Source organism: Sminthopsis crassicaudata, chromosome 1, assembly GCF_048593235.1.
Source record: "Sminthopsis crassicaudata isolate SCR6 chromosome 1, ASM4859323v1, whole genome shotgun sequence".
NCBI classification, from domain to species: domain Eukaryota; kingdom Metazoa; phylum Chordata; class Mammalia; order Dasyuromorphia; family Dasyuridae; genus Sminthopsis; species Sminthopsis crassicaudata.
Genome location: NC_133617.1, coordinates 485,256,648 through 485,273,804, shown reverse-complemented (window position 1 = coordinate 485,273,804; position 17,157 = coordinate 485,256,648). Strand labels below are relative to the sequence as shown.

At 43.2% G+C, this 17,157-nt stretch overlaps 1 protein-coding gene across 1 annotated transcript in view; it reads left to right on the top strand.

The window, feature by feature from the left end:
- Positions 1-17,157, top strand: part of TNRC18 (trinucleotide repeat containing 18) — a 154,862-nt gene that overhangs the window by 104,063 nt on the left and 33,642 nt on the right. Inside the window, 6 exon segments of the mRNA XM_074281226.1 lie at positions 2,225-2,397; positions 2,639-2,775; positions 3,086-3,214; positions 5,361-5,535; positions 7,630-7,990; positions 11,609-11,887. Of these exon segments, the coding sequence (XP_074137327.1) occupies positions 2,225-2,397; positions 2,639-2,775; positions 3,086-3,214; positions 5,361-5,535; positions 7,630-7,990; positions 11,609-11,887 (1,254 nt within the window).

Genomic DNA, 17,157 nt, shown 5'->3' with positions numbered 1-17,157 from the left:
TCATGGTGGCTAAGTGAAGAACCCCCTCTCTAAGCCATTCTAATTTGACAGAGGAAGGAACAATCCCAGAGGGACTTTCTCAGGATCACATAGTTGATTAGTGGCAGAACTGGGACCAGGACACAGATCTCCTGAGCCTTTAAAACACAGTGGCTCCTGAATTTTTCTCTGTTCTCCAGTATTGTCCACAACATCACAAAGCCCATAGTAAAATGTGACTTTTTCAGTGCTCTGCTAGGTCAGCATAAAAAGAAATCTACATTGGGGGGTCTACAGACAATCTTAAACAAAGATCATCTCTTCCTCTCTCAAGTCACATAAGTCCTAATTCCTACCCATAGCATCTTTCAGCCTGATAGAGGTACCTGTACTCCTTTCTTCCTAACTGCCCTGCTATGAACTGAGTTTAGTCAATAAAAACAGTGGAGCTTTAACCAGTGACTGGCTTTCTCTCCAAGCCAGGGGCACTTCTCAGCTTCTTTTTGCCATGAATCTGCTTGGGCAGGTAATTTTAAAAAATATTTTTCCCCAGTTATATGTAAAAACAAATTTTTGACATTCATTTTAAAAAATTCCAAATTCTCTCCCTCTCCTCAATTGATATACTGCGTAGACATTATTAAGCAAGTTAGTTGCCAACTCTGTGACTCAGTTTTTTATCTGTAACATGGTAACTCTTTATATTAGAGAAACTGTATCAGGATGGAAATGAGGTAGTCAGAGTGAGGATGCTTGAATAAAGTTAAAAGTGTTATAAAACCCAGCTTCTTAAGCTGTGATTTGCAACCCCATGTGGGGTCTCATAACTGAATGTGGAGGCTGAGAAATCATGATTTAAAATCAGTAAATGTTTGATTTATTTGGCTATTTTATATACCTATATGCCAAGGTGATGTAAAAATTTTTTAGATGAAAAGGGGTCATTAGTGGAAATAGTTTAAGTAGCCCTGTCTTAAAAAGTAAAAGGCCACCACAATGATAGTGAGGTCTGCCTTTCTCCTAATTTTGTCCTCCCACAGGTTTTCATGACATCCTAGAACCTAATAGAGAATTCAGTGTAATTTGACCTTTGGGTTTTTCATTTACTCATTCCAGTGAGTAGTTCCAGAAAAGTGGAGTGTGCCCTGGGCAAAGGAGCAGTAGATTAGGAGTCTAGAGCAAATGAACATTTTAGTGCTACCAACTAGTCATGAGAAATGTAATAGGGAATAGTGGATAGAAAGCCTGCTTCGGTGCCAAGCTATATGTCCTGCTTTTGGAATATACTGGCTGTGTGATCCTAATCAAATCATATAACTTCTTTCCTGCCGAAAAATATTAAAAGGAGTTCCCTAAACTAGTGAAATCGCAGGTACAGACCAAACTCATAATCAGTAAGCAACATAAACAGGCAAAAAAAATTAATAATAACGGTTTCATCCCATTCTGGAGAACAATTTGGAACTGTGCTCAAAAGGTTATCAAACTGTGTATACCCTTTGACCCAGCAGTGTTACTACTGGGCTTATATCCCAAAGAGATTTTAAAGAAGGGAAAGGGACCTGTATGTGCAAGAACGTTTGTGGCAGCCCTTTATGTAGTGGCCAGAAACTGGAAGATGAATGGATATCCATCAGTTGGAGAATGGTTGGGTAAATTGTGGTATATGAATGTTATGGAATATTATTGTTCTGTAAGAAATGACCAACAGGAGGAATACAGAGAGGCTTGGAGAGACTTACATGAACTGATGCTGAGTGAAATGAGCAGGACCAGGAGATCATTGTATACTTCAACAACAATACTACATGATGATCAATTCTGATGGACGTGGCCCTCTCCAACAATGAGATGACACAGACTAGCCCCAATGATCTTGTGATGGAGAGAGCCATCTGCACCCAGAGAGTGGAAACTGAGTCTTTCCACCTTTTTTGTTTTATTTGCTTGCATTTTACTTATCTTGCTGTTGCCGTGTACAACAATCTCCTGGTCCTGCTCATTTCACTCAGCATCAGTTCGTGTAAGTCTCTCCAGGCTTTTCTGAAACCTTCCTGTTGCTCATTTCTTACAGAACAATATTTTATAACAGTCATATACCACAACTTATTCAGTCATTCTCCAGCTGAGCAACTGAGGGCATCCACTTAATTGCTGGTCCTTGCCACTACAGAAAGGGCTGCCGCACTAACGGTTTTACACAAGACATTTGTTTGCTAAGTTTCAGCCTTTTTTCCCGGCCCAGGTCCAGAGAGCTGTCCTGTGCGACCCACCCTGGAGAGCTTGCTAGCTGCCAGCACCCATATGTTGATGGAGGTGCTCTCCAATCCATTCATGGACCCTTTGAAGACCATCAAGCTGCCTCGGGAACTGAATCCTAATAAGAAGTATAGCTGGATGCAGAAAAAGGATGAACCGGTATGGGTCCATTCTTACCCCTCACGGGGCCAGAATTTTAGGTTTCCTTGCATTGAGCCCCGGTCCCCTTACAAGCAGTCTTTCATTAAACAAACACATCTCTCATTCCCGTAGCGTACGTTTTCTAACCAGGAAGCCTGTCCATAAGCAGCCCCCTTGGATGGAGGCAGGAAAGGGCCGGGTGCCCTTGACCTTGAAGACCTCTAAGGTCTCCCCCTTCTCTTTTTCTTTCCAAACAAAGATGTACTCTATCAAGTCTGCCATTGAGAACATGGACGCGATGGAACTAGACTACCGGATGAGACTTGCTGAGCTCCAGCGCCGGTACAAGGAGAAGCAGCGGGAGCTGGTGAAGCTGCAGCGACGCAGAGATTCTGAGTAAGTGCTCCGCCCCCTCTCCCCCCGCCGCCCTCCCCGGCCTTCTCGGCCTTTCCTCGGTGGCCTTTCTCCCTCTCAGGTCCGAGGCCGCTTCCCTGGCCGGCCGTGCGCGTGTGGCTCGAGGGCAGGAGCCCGCCACTCTCGTCGTTAGGAAGCCATCTTTGTCTTGGTTGTTGTGGTAGTTTTCCTCTAGTGGTCTGGCAGTGGTAGGTGGTGTAGGCATGTGCGGGTCTGTGGTGTGTGTGCGCGCGCGCAGTGTGCGTGTGTTGTGTCTCCCCTGGTTAACAGCGAAGCTGTGGTTCTTTTAAAGGGAAAAACGTGAAGAGAAAAGTAGAAGTTTGGCGCGAAGAGGCCCTGGAAGGCCGCGGAAACGGAAGCATGGATCCAGTGCTCTGTCTCCTCCTCTGGAAAAAGGGAAGAGTGACAGCAAGAGCGGAAAGTAAGACTGGCATCTTGGGCCGGGGTCAGTGGCGCCCGGTGGAGGGGGAGGAGCATGTGCTTGGAGGCCCAGGAGAGCCTGGGGCCTCGTGGGGATGTTGGCGTGCTGGCGTGACTGCCGTGTGTCAGTGTCCTGGATGGTGGCTGCCCACGGGCAGTGTGTGTCGGTGGCAGGTGCGGCGCCTCCGCGGGCAGGGCCGCTGTGTGCTATGGGGTCCTCGGCGTGACCGCGGGGGTCACCGGGCCAGTGCAGCTCCGTTGGTAGTGTGTGTGCTCTTTCAAAGAAGAATGACTGGGCAAGGGAGAGTGAGCGAAGGGAAGATTCCCAGGCTGGTAATGAGGTGAACGACAGGTAGGAGGATGGACCGGCACTTGAGCACGCGTCTTGGCACTAAGCGGGAGGAATAACCCCGCGGGAGAATGTACCTTAATGGTGCGAGGGTCCAAACCCACCTCCTCTGCCGCTGGGAATTGGCTCCTGCTCTCCAGGAGTCCCGGCGCCAGGACTCTCAGTGACCGACTCCCGCCTGGGTCACGGACCTGCGCCTGATCCACTCCTGCTCCTCACAAGCCCGACCTTCCCCGATTGGCCCCAGCGCCTGGCTTCTAGCAAGTCTGCTCCCTCCATCTCCTGCTGGCCGGCCTTCCCCGCTCTGTGGCTTAATTTCTGCACGCCTGATCCATTGTTCCCGGGCCGCTCTCGCTGGCTGGAGAGGGCCCGGCCATCTGTGGGGAGTGATGTTGTTCAGACCTGACTCGGTTTGCAGGATGGTGGTCTAGTTAGCTCCGAGCGCCAGAAGTGAGCAGCTTCCCCTGGAGTGAATGAGGGGAAGGGAGATTGTGAGGAACAGGTTTTTCTCTGGCCATTCTCTTAGCTGTCCCCGAGGAACTAAGGAGGGCCTAGACCAGTGAGGCCGGAAGGTCGGCTAGGGGCAGGACTGTGAGGGAGCTGGTCTGCCCTTCGCTCTGTTGGCCTGTGTGAGCGGCCTATTGATCAATCTGAGAGTCAGTCGCAGTTTCCATTGGAGAGATGCAGAAGTGGCCTGGATGGTTTGTGGTAGTGTGCATGGAAAAAACAAAGAACAGCTGCGGAGGGATGGTTTCAGGTTATCTATAGAGAAGTAAGTTGGCCTCCAGCTCCCTCCTCCCCTCTCCAGAACTGGGCCTACTGGAACATTCCTGACAAACCACAGCATCCCTGGAGGCCACAGAGCTGTTTGGACAGAGGCGAAAATTTCTTGCTAATGACCAGCAGTGAATGAGGAAGGAGAAATAGTTTGGCAACATCTACAGCGACTTTATTGGAGTTTGAGGGAATAACAGTTTTTCCCCAACTTTTTGACTAAAAACAGACAAAAGGTCCTTTCCTTTGGGCTCCTTTCTACTTTGTTCTTCTGGGTACTCAGGCAACTGAGCAGAGAGGAATGGCTTTTTATTTTATTTTTTTCCCTGTGTAAGGTACTTTTTAGCTCTCTCCTTCCCACTTTCCCTGGATTCTACTGAACATTATAAATAACTTCTCAATCATAGCACATTGTGGTAAAGAATGATGAAATTGTGTATGTGTGTGCGTGCGTGTGTGTGCGTGCGTGTGTGTGTGTGTGTGTGTGTGTGTGTGTGTCCCTGAGCATTAATTAATGGTACATGGATGAGAATTTCTTCTCTGATTCTATACATTCTTATTCTTCCTGATGGAATTTCCTAAAATTCCTCACACAAAACCTAGCCCTTTGTCTCGGGTACTCCCAATCCGAAATCTCTAACATGTTCTCCTAGGAGATAAGGGTTTCAGTCTTTGAACGAGTTCTGGATTTGAACTCGGAGGAAGTGGGTTCATGATCTGATTCTTGAACAAAGTACCTCTCTGGACCCTCAGTTTTCCCATCTGAAAAACAAGCGGATTGAAGTAAGTTTCAACTCTAAAATTGACGAGATTTAAAATGATAATGATCCTGAGGGTGCTTCAATATCAAGCAACCTTAGGGAAACTTAAATAACTTCCTCCTTTTAGGGACCACCAAGTGCTCTTTGACTCCTGTGGGAGATTCACCTACCAACATTAAAGAGTGGTTAATGCTGGCTGATTCTGGGGGCTGAGAAATGGGATGGTACCCGAGCCAATCACCAATGGTTCATTTGGGTTGCAGGCTGAGCAAGTCTTTGCTGCTGTCAGAAGACTCGGAGACTGGAGAAGGGATGCGGAAGAGACACAAGGGGTCAATCCCTGAGGATGAGGAGGATATAGACAGTGGAATTGGGAAATCAAAGGGGAGACACCAGAATTGGGATGACCATGAGACCACGTCGGGCTATTCCAATGAGGTTAGTAATCCAGGAATTTAATGAACAAAAAAGGTTGGGAAATGTATTTATTATTATTTTGGGGTGGGCATAATGCTAAGCTGGGGGTAGAGATCCTAAGAGACAATTTCCATCCTCAGGAGGCATATATCTCAATAAGGGAAGAGAACTCTTAGGAGGAAAATGGTGACTAGGGAGGAGTGTTTTGGATCAGGAAGAAGATAGTGAATTGGGCAATTGATCAGCATGTCTAGAAACATTAGTATTAAGTTGAGTATGGACCATGTACAACAGCCACCATTTGGAAGACTAAAAGGAGACCAACTAGGTAACACTAGGTAGAATTTTGGGTCTGGAATCAAGAGAATTGAATTCAAATCTGGCCTCAAATACATATGGTCTATGTGCTCCTTGGCAAGATACTTACCTTTGTCCACCTCCATTTCCTCACCTATAAAATGGGAGTGATGATAACAGCTACTCTCCAGGGCGATTATGAGCCTCAAGTGACATATTTGGGATGTACTTAGAGTGTTATATAAACACTAGTTATTATTAGCCCATCTCCTTCAGAACACTAACTGTCTCCTTTCCCCAAACTCAGGTTTGACAGGGCAGGTTGTTGTACAGTGTTAGTAAACTAATGTTTACTTAACTGTCTTATTCTTTAGATCTAAGAGAAGACATTTGATTCCATTGTAACTCCAGAGTAGTAATCAGGATAGAGCTAGTCTTTCTTTTTACTCTGATGTTTAAAATCATTTCCCTTAAAGCCATCCCTCTTCTCTGTCATCTCTCTTTTTTTTTTAATAGCTTTTTATTTACAAGATATATGCATGGGTAATTTTTCAGCATTGACAATTGCCAAACCTTCTATTCCAACTTTTTTCCCTCTTTCCCCCCACCCCTTCCCCCAGATGGCAGCTTGACCAATACATTTTTTTTTTTCCCTGAGGCCGGGGTTAAGTGACTTGCCCAGGGTCACACAGCTAGGAAGTGTTAAGTGTCTGAGACCAGATTTGAACTCGGGTCCTCCTGACTCCAGGGCTGGTGCTCTATCTACTGCCCCATCTAGCTGCCGCCTGACCAATACATATTAAATATGTTAAATACAATATATGTATACATGCCCATATAGTTATTTTGCTGCACAAAAAGAATCGGACTTTGCAATAGAGTACAATTAGCCTGTGAAGGAAATAAAAAATGCAGACGGACAAAAATAGAGGGATTGGGAATTCTATGTAGTGGTTCATAGTCATCTCCCAGAGTTCTTTCGCTGTCATCTCTTCTTTTTTATCCTTCCTACATAAAACCCTTTGCAGGAGGTGTGAGTTGGGTTGACTCTAAATGAGAACATTGTTTTGTAGGAATGCTTTGCTATAGTTAAGGAAGCCCAATTAGCAAATTCTCGGTCAGTGTTCTGTTTATTATTTTTCATTACCATCATTTATTTATGTAATACCATAAACCTTCATTATAAACTTTTAACAGAAAAGACCTAACTAAGCCTATTTCCTCCTATGGAATTCAGACATATACAAGGAAATTAAAATACATTTGCAGTTACTTTATAGACATCAATGACCTTAATCAAGACAGAATGTCTAACTTAAAACAAACAAATGGTCAACTTTAACAATAAGGTAAAAACAAGAATGTGATTGATTGAATTCTTTTTTTGTTTGGGTTTTTTTGTTTTGTTTTTTTGGCTCTGCGCCTCAGCATGGTAAATTCATTATCAGCCGCCATGTTGTGGTATTTGCTGCTGTCCATTGGACATTCTGTGTAGTAATCTGAGGTAGTGGTTAATGTGGTCAGAATAACCAGACCAACTCTGCTGCAATCTGTTTCATTTCCATGGTATAGGATATATTGTGTTTTGTGTGTTAATTATTATTATTTTTATTCTTCCTCTCGATGCCTCTTGTACTTCCCAGCTGAAGGTCATTACTGCCTGTTCACCTACTGCCCAGCAGAGCTAGTCCTCCTTAGGAGAGGCTCTTTTATCCACTCCGTCAGACTTGGATTCCTTGCCATAAAGGCAAATTGACAAGGCCATTCCAGGGCCTCGTATCTGTATCTTAATGTGTGACCATGACTTCTCCTTTCCAGCTAAAGATCAAGAAGAAGAAGGTGGCCAGTGACCAGGAGCAGCTGGCAACTAAGCTGGATAAGGCCCTGTCCCTCACCAAGCAAGACAAGCTGAAGTCACCCTACAAGTTTTCAGACAGTTCTGGGGGGAAGCAGAAAAGTAGTGGGGTTAGCACCAGGTACTTATCTCCCCATGACACTCTGCTGAGCAAGGAAGAGAAAAAAGTCCTGACCAAGGGCCTGAGCCTATCCCTAAAACCCCCTAAAGAAGGTAAAAATAAGTTCGCTGCCAAAATGAAGATGGAGGTGGGGCTAAAGGTCAAAGGTCAACTGAAGGTTTCCCACTCACCTGTGATATCGGAAATGAGCAGCTACTCCTATAGTAAGTAATCTGCCTGTTCTTGTCAGGGCAGGGAGGGGATGTTTCTTTCTTTCTTTCTTTCTTTCTTCCTTTCTTTCTTTCTTTCTTTCTTTCTTTCTTTCTTTCTTTTTTTCTTTCTTTCTTTCTTTCTTTCTTTCTTTCTTTCTTTCTTTCTTTCTCTCTCTTTCTTTCTTCTCTTTCTCTTTCTCTCTTTCTTTATCCTTCTCTTTTTCTTCCTTCCTTCCTTCCTTCCTTCCTTCCTTCCTTCCTTCCTTCCTTCTTCTTTTCTTTTTTTTCTTGCCTTCCTTCCTTTATTTCTCTTCTGATTTTTCTTTCCCTCCCTCTTCTTTCTCTCTTCTCTCTCTCTCTCTCTCTCTCTCTCTCTCTCTCTCTCTCTCTCTCTCTCTCTCTCTCTGTTTCTCTTTTTCCTCTGTCTTTTCTCTCTCTCTTTTTCCCTCTATTTCCCCTTTCTCGTGTGTTTTTGGAAGAATGTGTTAAAATTATGCTTTACCATGTCCCATCAGAGCAGATATGTATTCCCTTCCCTTGCCACCTCTAAGTCTTTGGATGATATGTTTGGTTGCTGGGTCAGAGTGTTCTTTGCTGTGTGCTGTCTAAAAAGTCAAACCTTTGTGGTTCACTTTTACTTTCATGAAATAGCGGACGTGCATGTAGTATGTGATTTCCCTTGTTTTGGGTTGTTAACTTCTGTTGGTATCTGAAGAATTCTGATTGATGGAAGGATAGGGTTTGTTTTATGAGTGATCGCCATGATAAGCTGGTTATAGATAGAATGCTCTTCCCTGTGGTTGAAGAACTTTGTAGAATTTAGGGCTCCTGGGATAGAGCTTGGAATTATCTTTGAAGAGAAGCATTATTCCTGCCTGGTGTGAGGACAGAACTGTTTGGAGGCCAGAGGTGTTCAGTTAAGACTGAAGGAGATTAGGAGGGAAGGAAACTTTCTAGGGGAAGCAGTGACCACTCCTTATAGGTTGGCCCCTCTTCAGGAAAAACAAAAACCCATAAATCCACACTTACAAATGACATAAATTTGGTGGCATAATTACTACAGAGGGATGCTTAGCTTTCTGAAGCAATACTCAAGAAATATGTTGTATGGTTCCTTTAAACCATGAAGCTCCCCTGGTGCATTTAAAACATGAGTTGATGTGACACACTTTGCTGGAACACAATTGCTGTGTTTGAGGCACATCTGCATTTATGTTTCCTTACCTCCTATGATGAGTAAGATGGAGCTTAAGGGACCCCAGCCACGTCTCTTCTTTCAAGATTTTTTGATTCCCATGGTGATGTTTGAGTCTTTCCAACATCCATGGAATACAGCACGTGGAACTATGAGTAAATAATGGTAGACCACCTGAATGCATAGTAGTGACTAAACAGCTGTGAAATTGAGAGCTAAGATCTGCATCCCAATTGCAATTTCTTCTAGCCCTAAAGGTGAGAGATTGGGTTTGTACATATTGCCCATTCTTCCCTGCTTCCATTGATTGTTTTGCAAATTGCTTTGCTACCTGTCCCCTATTGTTATGTTGGCTTCCATACTAGGGTTTTAGAATTGGTTTCTTGTTTAGCAATTTCAGAGGCTTTAGGGTCAATTGTGTGTCTTATGTTTGGACTTTTGATTGGACCAGAAACAAGCACATATTTTTCTTAAATGATTAAATCAAACCTTTCACCTGAATTTTCCAGTGACCTAGCAGATCTCTTGCTCCATATCTCTCCAGTGTGTGATCTAAGCAAATCTCTTATGGTTTTTGCCTGGACACATCCCATGGTTAATGAAACTCCTGACTAGTCACTCATTTAGTAAAATGCCTTAGGGAAAAATCCTCCTCATCATATAGCATTGCTGCCTGGTTGTAGGAGATCTTCCTCTTACTCATAGAGGAGGTTGTGTTTGCACTAGTTTGGGTAGCATCTGCTTGTAGTAATCAATTGAAAGTCGCTCAATTTCTTTCATTGTGCCTGGTTGATATTGAGCAAATTATATGTTCCTCCATGCTACATTCTAGCATTCTCTCATTAGCAGGACTTGGTGGATATATGATACTCTATCCTGATTTTGTGCTATTGATTGACTCCACTTTGGATTAGGAATCCAATCTGATCAGAACAAACCCTATCATAAAACACAAAACAAAATAACTTTGCTATGTCTGCAGAAAGAGACGAGTTGGGGGGAGGGGTTGCTACAGTTTTGACTGAGCTTTGACACCCAGTTCTCAAAAGACTGTGTGTGCATTAGCTGTTCTCAGCTGATTTATTGCTAGAATGCCAAAAGGGCTGTCTCAAACAGTTTTGATTAGATGCTCTGTCGATAGGAGAGCTGCTGGTTTGTTTGTTTTTTTCCCCTAGGCTGGGCAAGTGGGTAGGCTGCTCATGTAAGAGAATTTTTAAAGAGTCCAACGAACCCCCCCCCCAAAAAAAAAAAAAAAAGATACACAGAAGAAAAAGTGTCTTATGATTATTAATTAGATTGCTATTATTTTATCTGAAGAAGGAAAAATTGCAAGGTGGTTTTAAAATGCTGACCATCTATTCTCTATTTTCAGAGCTAGAGAAAATGGGTTTAAAATTTTTTCAGTAAGGAAGATTTGGGTTAGATTTGCAAAAGACTTTTCTTTGAGCTGGAACAGCAGAATAAACTCCTGAGGGATCTTACTGATTAGGGAACATTTTTGCAACGATAGACAAATATGAGTACCTATGGAGGGAGGAGGAAAATGATTTTATCTTACTTGGCAAAGATAGAGTATTTATCAGAGATAAGTAGGTTAGATGAGATGACCCTGAAGTTCTTTTTAGTCTTAGAATTCTATTAACATGTAGAAATGATATGGATTCAGACCTAAAAGTTAGTTATTTTCTGGAATGTGGAATTATTGGATTACTGAGGAAGTAAACCCTAAACTCAGCCTCTGGGGTTAGGGACAAGAAGTATCATCAGCCTGTATGCTCCTGGGCTTCCCAGGCAAAGGGCTCTGGAGCTAGATAGAGATGTTGCTGCAGATCCTTCTCCCTCCTCATGGGGCAGCGCAGGAGTGTGTGCTGGGGTCTTTTCCTTTGAAAAGAGAGAGTAGGCCCAAGGGGTTGGGAAGACGAATAAGACATTAAGAGAGAGAGTTCCATTTTGTTGTTTTCTGAGACTCCCATGGGCTCTGGGAGATTACAGCTCTTCTATCAGAAAGGATAATATTCCACAGGAGGAGGGACAATAAGTTTTCAGTTGCTGGAATGTCTTTTTTCTTCTTCCTTGGCCATGGGGGGAAGAAACGCACTGGGAAGCTCAGTTGTTGGTTTTTGTTGGCGATCACAGCCTAGGAAATGGCCCAGGTCCAAGCTTCATTAAGAGGAGTTACATGGTGGCAGCAGTTTGGAGGTCAAGTCAAGTGGGAGTAAGGCAGAAATCAGGTTATATAATGTGCTGGTCAAAGTAGGGAGGATGGGGGAAATTTAAACCGCTTCCCTCGTTTGTCCCCACAGGAGTTTCAGCCTCTATTTTCAGGAGCACTATTGTTTTCACATCCCCACTTAATGTAGAAATAAATGACTAAAGGAAATGAAACCCCCAAAATTATTTGACTTAATCTCTATTAAAAACTACTTTGACTGCAGATACGGACTCAGAGGAAGATGATGAATCCCTGAGGGATGAGTGGCCTTCACAGTCTCCATCCAGCTCCAAAACGAGACCTTCCAGTCTCTACAGCGTAGTGGCCAAAAAGAGCAGCAAGTCGACTGGTGGTCTCAAACCACCCAAGAGGGGCGTGTCTGCCACCAGAACTCTCAAAGCTAAGCAGGCCACAAGCAGAAAGCAATCATTTGGTTTGCTACTCCGAGAAGCCGAGGCTAGATCTTCCTTCAGTGATTCTTCGGAGGACTCATTTGATCAAGGTTACTAGCTAAAAACACAAAAATACCTTCCATGTTTTATAGAGAAAGAGAGAAAGGGAGGGAGGGAGGGGGAGAGAGAGAGAGAAAGATTGAGAGAGAGAGAGAGAGAGAGAGAGAGAGAGAGAGAGAGAGAGGAAAAAGTGAGAGAGAGAGAGACTGAGAGAGATGGCGTTACCAAGGTTGGCCATCTTGGATGGCTGAAGGAAGGGCAGCCATCTTTGTTCTTGGCAGCGTAGCCTGCTTTATCAGTATAATTTTTTATTTTATTTTATTTTGTATTTGTATCATTGTGATAATATTATTGGCTGGCTCTTTTAGAGCTTTTATATGGACTGGTTTTTAGTCTTCACCTTTCTCCATTCCCTTCCCCCCCTCCTCCCCCTTCCAATTCCTTCACTTCTTTCCTGACCACTGTCACCATGGTTTTTGGTTTTATTTTGTTTTTGGCATGGGCCTTATAGAGGCTTCCAGAGGAACTTTTTGTAAATGGAATACTGTTGTGTGGGCGTGTGACTTGATGTTTGTACTGCGATTTGGTATACCAAGCTTTATTAAACATATCGAGTTCATTTTTAACTAAACCAGTGTGCCTTGTCTCTCTTGCTGTGTCTCTTATTAGGTGATTAGGTTGACGCTTCCCTTCATTTGTTCTACCCTCCCCCCAACCTCCTCACAACTCCAAAACAAGTAGAAATTGCATTAATGCAGTCTGACGCTCTCTCTATTATTCAAATATCCCTGGTAGCAATTGGCATTCATTTCATTTTTCAGGATTAAAATTAATTGTTCTATTATCACCATCATCATTCCTGCTCTTTTTTTTAAGCTGCTTATTTTATTTTTAAAATTTATTTTCTTAATCTCTGTTATCATTCAACAGTGGTTAAAGAATATTTGGAAACACTAGTTCAAAAACATATTTCCACTTTGAAGGGTGACAAAGCCAGAATGGGGGTGCAAAATATTTGTCATTTTAAACATTTCGTGGTTCGTATTTTGAAAAGGTAATAGCAGTGACAAGGTAATAGTTGGGCAGGCTGCACGGTGTAGTGACACGGTCACCGGACGTTGAGATTTCAATCCTAGTCTGGATTCTGTCACTCGCATGCTATGTGGCCCCTGGACAAATTACTTCTACCCTCTGGACCTCATTTTCCTGTATAACGTGCAGGGGCTTGTCCACATGATTGCTGAGGTCCTTCCCAACTCTAAAAATTTCAGTACGGTTTTCCAAACACACACTTTTTTGGGGGGAAGTCTAGGTTGTAATTTTCTCAGATTCTCCATTTCAATTGGAATGTTCAGAGAAATAGAAGTAAATGAGAATCTTTGGGAAACTACACTCCATTGACTTCCTTGGCCAGGGTCTTTGGTACCTGGGGTCCACCTCAGTATTAGCTCCCTGTTATGACTGGGAAAGAAAGATCTCTGACGACCTAATTAAAAGATACAAGGAAGTTACTTTTTTAAGGGCTCACTCATTGAGAATAACGGAGATGGGTCATCAGAATGGTTCTTTGGAATTTGGAAGTGAAGACCCTCACCCTTAACCCCAATCCCATGACAAATAAAACTACTATATAAATATGGCTTAGCCATAACCATGCAGAGGGAGGTTGACCAGCCAAATTTACATGGGGGAAGATAATTTGAAAATTCCCAGGCAGTGCTGTTTATGCTCCATCCCTTCTTACCCCTAGCTTCCTATTTCCTCCCTTTCCAAATTGGCAACTCTCCATTTTTGATGACCATTAATCCATAGCAAAATGTTCCATTCTGGTTGAATTGCTTTGAAATGGCCTTCTGATACAAATGCTGTATCAGAGAGAGAGAAAAATCTGTGTGACCAAGAAGAGAATCAGCCCTTCCTAGCTCTGTGACTGGACATCTTTCTCCCACCAACCTGCACACACACACAGACACACATACTCACTCTAGAAGGCCTTAATTTAAAGGGCCCATGCTCTAGTGTTTCCATGGAAGAATCTGGTTTGTTTTCCATTCAATTCTGCATCCCCATGTGTCCCTGCAACTTTGGGTGTTTGTCCTCTAAGCTTCCCCCCCTTCCCCCCTTTTTTTTTCTGAGTGAAGCCCAATGCTTTGAACTTTTTTAGTTTTTCCCCAACTTGGACTTCATGTACAAATATGAAATTTCTCCTGATTCATGAGGAGAAAGCCAACTGGCCAAGAGTGTATTTTTTAAAATGTGCCTCCTATTTATTCCCATTAGAATTGGGCAGGGTGGGGGTTGGGTACATTATTGATGGGAAAATGCATTTGGTCTTCCAGTGGGATTTCTTAGTGGGGAAAGGCACTGGGGATCCTCGGGGGGTTGGGAGGGAGGAGGGTGGATTATTCCTTTTATGAATGTTTATTTATTTATTTATTTCCCTGCAAATGAACCTTTTTTTTTTTTTTTTTTTCTCCCAAAGTTTCTTTTAAGGGATATTTGGGTAATAGGGTTTCTAATGACTTTCCCTGATACTAAAACAATTAATAACTTAAGCTTTTCTAGCGTGCTCGCTTTCTCCTTGCAGCTGCTTGACCATCCCTTCACCCTTGACCCCTATCCATGATGCTTTGAATGTCTGTATCGGTCTCTTGCATTTGCTCTCACGCTGCACTAAAGAAGCAAAGGGAAGGCTGGGAGTAGGGCAGACCCTGCTCAGCGAGGGGTCCCTAACCATGAACCTGAACCTTGCACATTATTATGTAGGTAGGCAAAATACCTTTTCTTTCTGTCGTCTATAAAACCTCCGGCTTTTTTGGTGTTTGCCCCCATTTGATAAAACTTAAGTATCTTTTTCTTTATTTCTTTTTTTCCTTTTTTTTTTTTTTTTTTTTTTTAACTTATTGGGTTTAAAAAAAAATAAACAAAAAAATACAGCATCCCTCCCTTTGGGTTTTTCTATAGGAAAGTTTCTTGCTATTTGTAAACCCTGCTTAGTTGGTTCTTATGCTAAGGACTCCAGAAAGAATTTATTAATTTCCAAAGATCCCTAGAGGAAGAAGCTTTTTCTCCCAAGCTCTGGGCCTTCCTCAATACTCCCAGTAGATTCGAGAGTACCCTCTGTAGGAAACTTCACATCTTTACAGATCTGCTCTTGTTTTTAAGGAGTTGATGAAGGACCATAGAGACCCAAGTTGGGTTGAGAGCTGGAGGCCTGGTAATTCAAAGTTTGATGGACACATTTGAACGGCCTGATTATTGATAGCAGTGATCACTGGTAACTTTAAGTAGGCAAAAGGAGAAATATTAGAAAATAGTACTTGGGGTTGGAGTGAGGTGGGTGGGAAGACTGAAACTCATAAATACTATTTTGCAAAGTGCCACCTGAGTCCATTCTCTCATTGGAGGAAGTGTTTAGGTAACATTTTGATGATGCCTTTACTTATAATAGAGCTAAGCATTCTCCAAGTGATTGAGTAGGGCTTGGGAGATGGGAAGTGGGGAGAAGAGGGATAATTCCATTACAAGCCAGCTGGTTCCCTTGACATGCCAGGCCTGAGCTGTCAAGCCCATTCTTGGATCTTAATTTGGATGGAAAATCTTTCTGGAGTCAGTAGCATAATATATGGGGAAGAAATCCTCCAAACCAAAGTCAAGTATCCCCATTGGAGGGGAAGACATAAAAGTGTTCAAACAGAACCAACAGGCAAAACAAAAGCAATTGCTAGATAACCCCTCCCCCCAAAAACCCCCCAATAAAACAAAACAACTCAACAACCTAGAATTGGAAAGCCCAGTCAAAGCCAGATGTGGGGGGGACCCAGATGCTGTGGAAAGTCTGCCTACACTTAGCCTGCTTTGCATGCTGTAGGCCTTGCTTGGTGCTCTGACAGAACCATGTTATTTTAATATGTGAAATGGATCTCAAGTGTGTGTTGTTCAGTCCTCTCTCTCCTTTACCCTCTCCTTCCTGCTTCTGTCTCCTTTCTGGTCATCTCAGTCGTATCCATTTCTTTCTGGAAGCTATCGCTTTCTCCTGTTTTCTGTTAACAGATCCATCTGTCCATTTTCTCCATTCCCTCTCTCTCCCCCCTCCTTTTCTTCCTTGACTTATCACTCACCTAACCGGCTCGCCTCCTTTTTGAGAGATTGCCTAATAACAGAAGTTAAACCTCAGTCTGGGTTTTGGTGCCAAATTGGTCAGACAAGATGAACTTCCCACTCTCGTTAGCCATTTCTGGCTGTCATTAGCACAGAAAACAAACAAATGGATTCTGGCAATTGCAGAAAGTCTTGGGGCTTTTCCCCCTTTGCCTTCCCAAAGTACAGTCTGCTTGCTGCTCTTGGTTCCAAAGATTTATCATTAAAAGTGACATTTGCCTTTCATCTCCATCCCATGCTTTCTTTGTGCATCTGTTAGATGTCCAAACCACATGTTTCCTTGCCACAGGCCACCATGATTGAGCTTGTGTGTCTGGTACCAGCTTAAGTGTTTCCACACCATGCATATGAACGAGACACACCCTGCTTTCCCATCCGCTGCCCTATCCTTTTGTTATTCCTCCTGGGAATGTACCCACCTTTCCAACCCTCCCAGTAATTGAAGTGTGCAGTGATGCATCTATGTGTATATACTAAAGTTGAAGGGACCTTCAGTCCCTTTGGGGCTTGTCCCCTAAAAGTTAAGCTTTGAATTAACAAAGGAGGAAAGTTGGGGAAAGGGAAAGAATAAAGAGCTGCTTGCTATTTGAATGAGAGGCCAGAGAGTTTTATAGCCCATTTTACTTGAAAAACACTTCTCTTGTGGGTAGAATGGAGGCTTCATCCTTCTACATGGGTGTTTTATTTCTTAAAATTTAAGGGACACCCATTAAGTTTTATCTGATATGACTCCTGCCTTTGTGCCCTCTTTTTTCCCCCCTTCTAATAAATAGCATGCATATTGGCTGGCCATGTCGAGTTTTAAAAGTGTTTTTTATGTCTTGTTGCATTAGAAATATTTGCACCACAAATTTTATGGAATGTATGACTCATAGGCAGAAAATGGCTCTTTTTGCCCAGATGGGATTCTTCAAATGCTGGGCAGTATTATCTCTTTCCTTCCTTTTTTTGATCTTGGCCCACCCACTTCTCTAGCTCCTTGGCCTAACCTACATAAGCTAGAGCAAATTTAATGGAAAACTCTGTTCTTTGTAAGAATCAGGCGGGAACAGTCTGCGTTACTGAAAGCCCAGCTAGATAGTCTCACTAAAGAGATGCTCCATGGAGTGCGAAGGGCAGCATCAGTCTCCTCTGATCAGACCCTTCTCAGTGGCTCAAC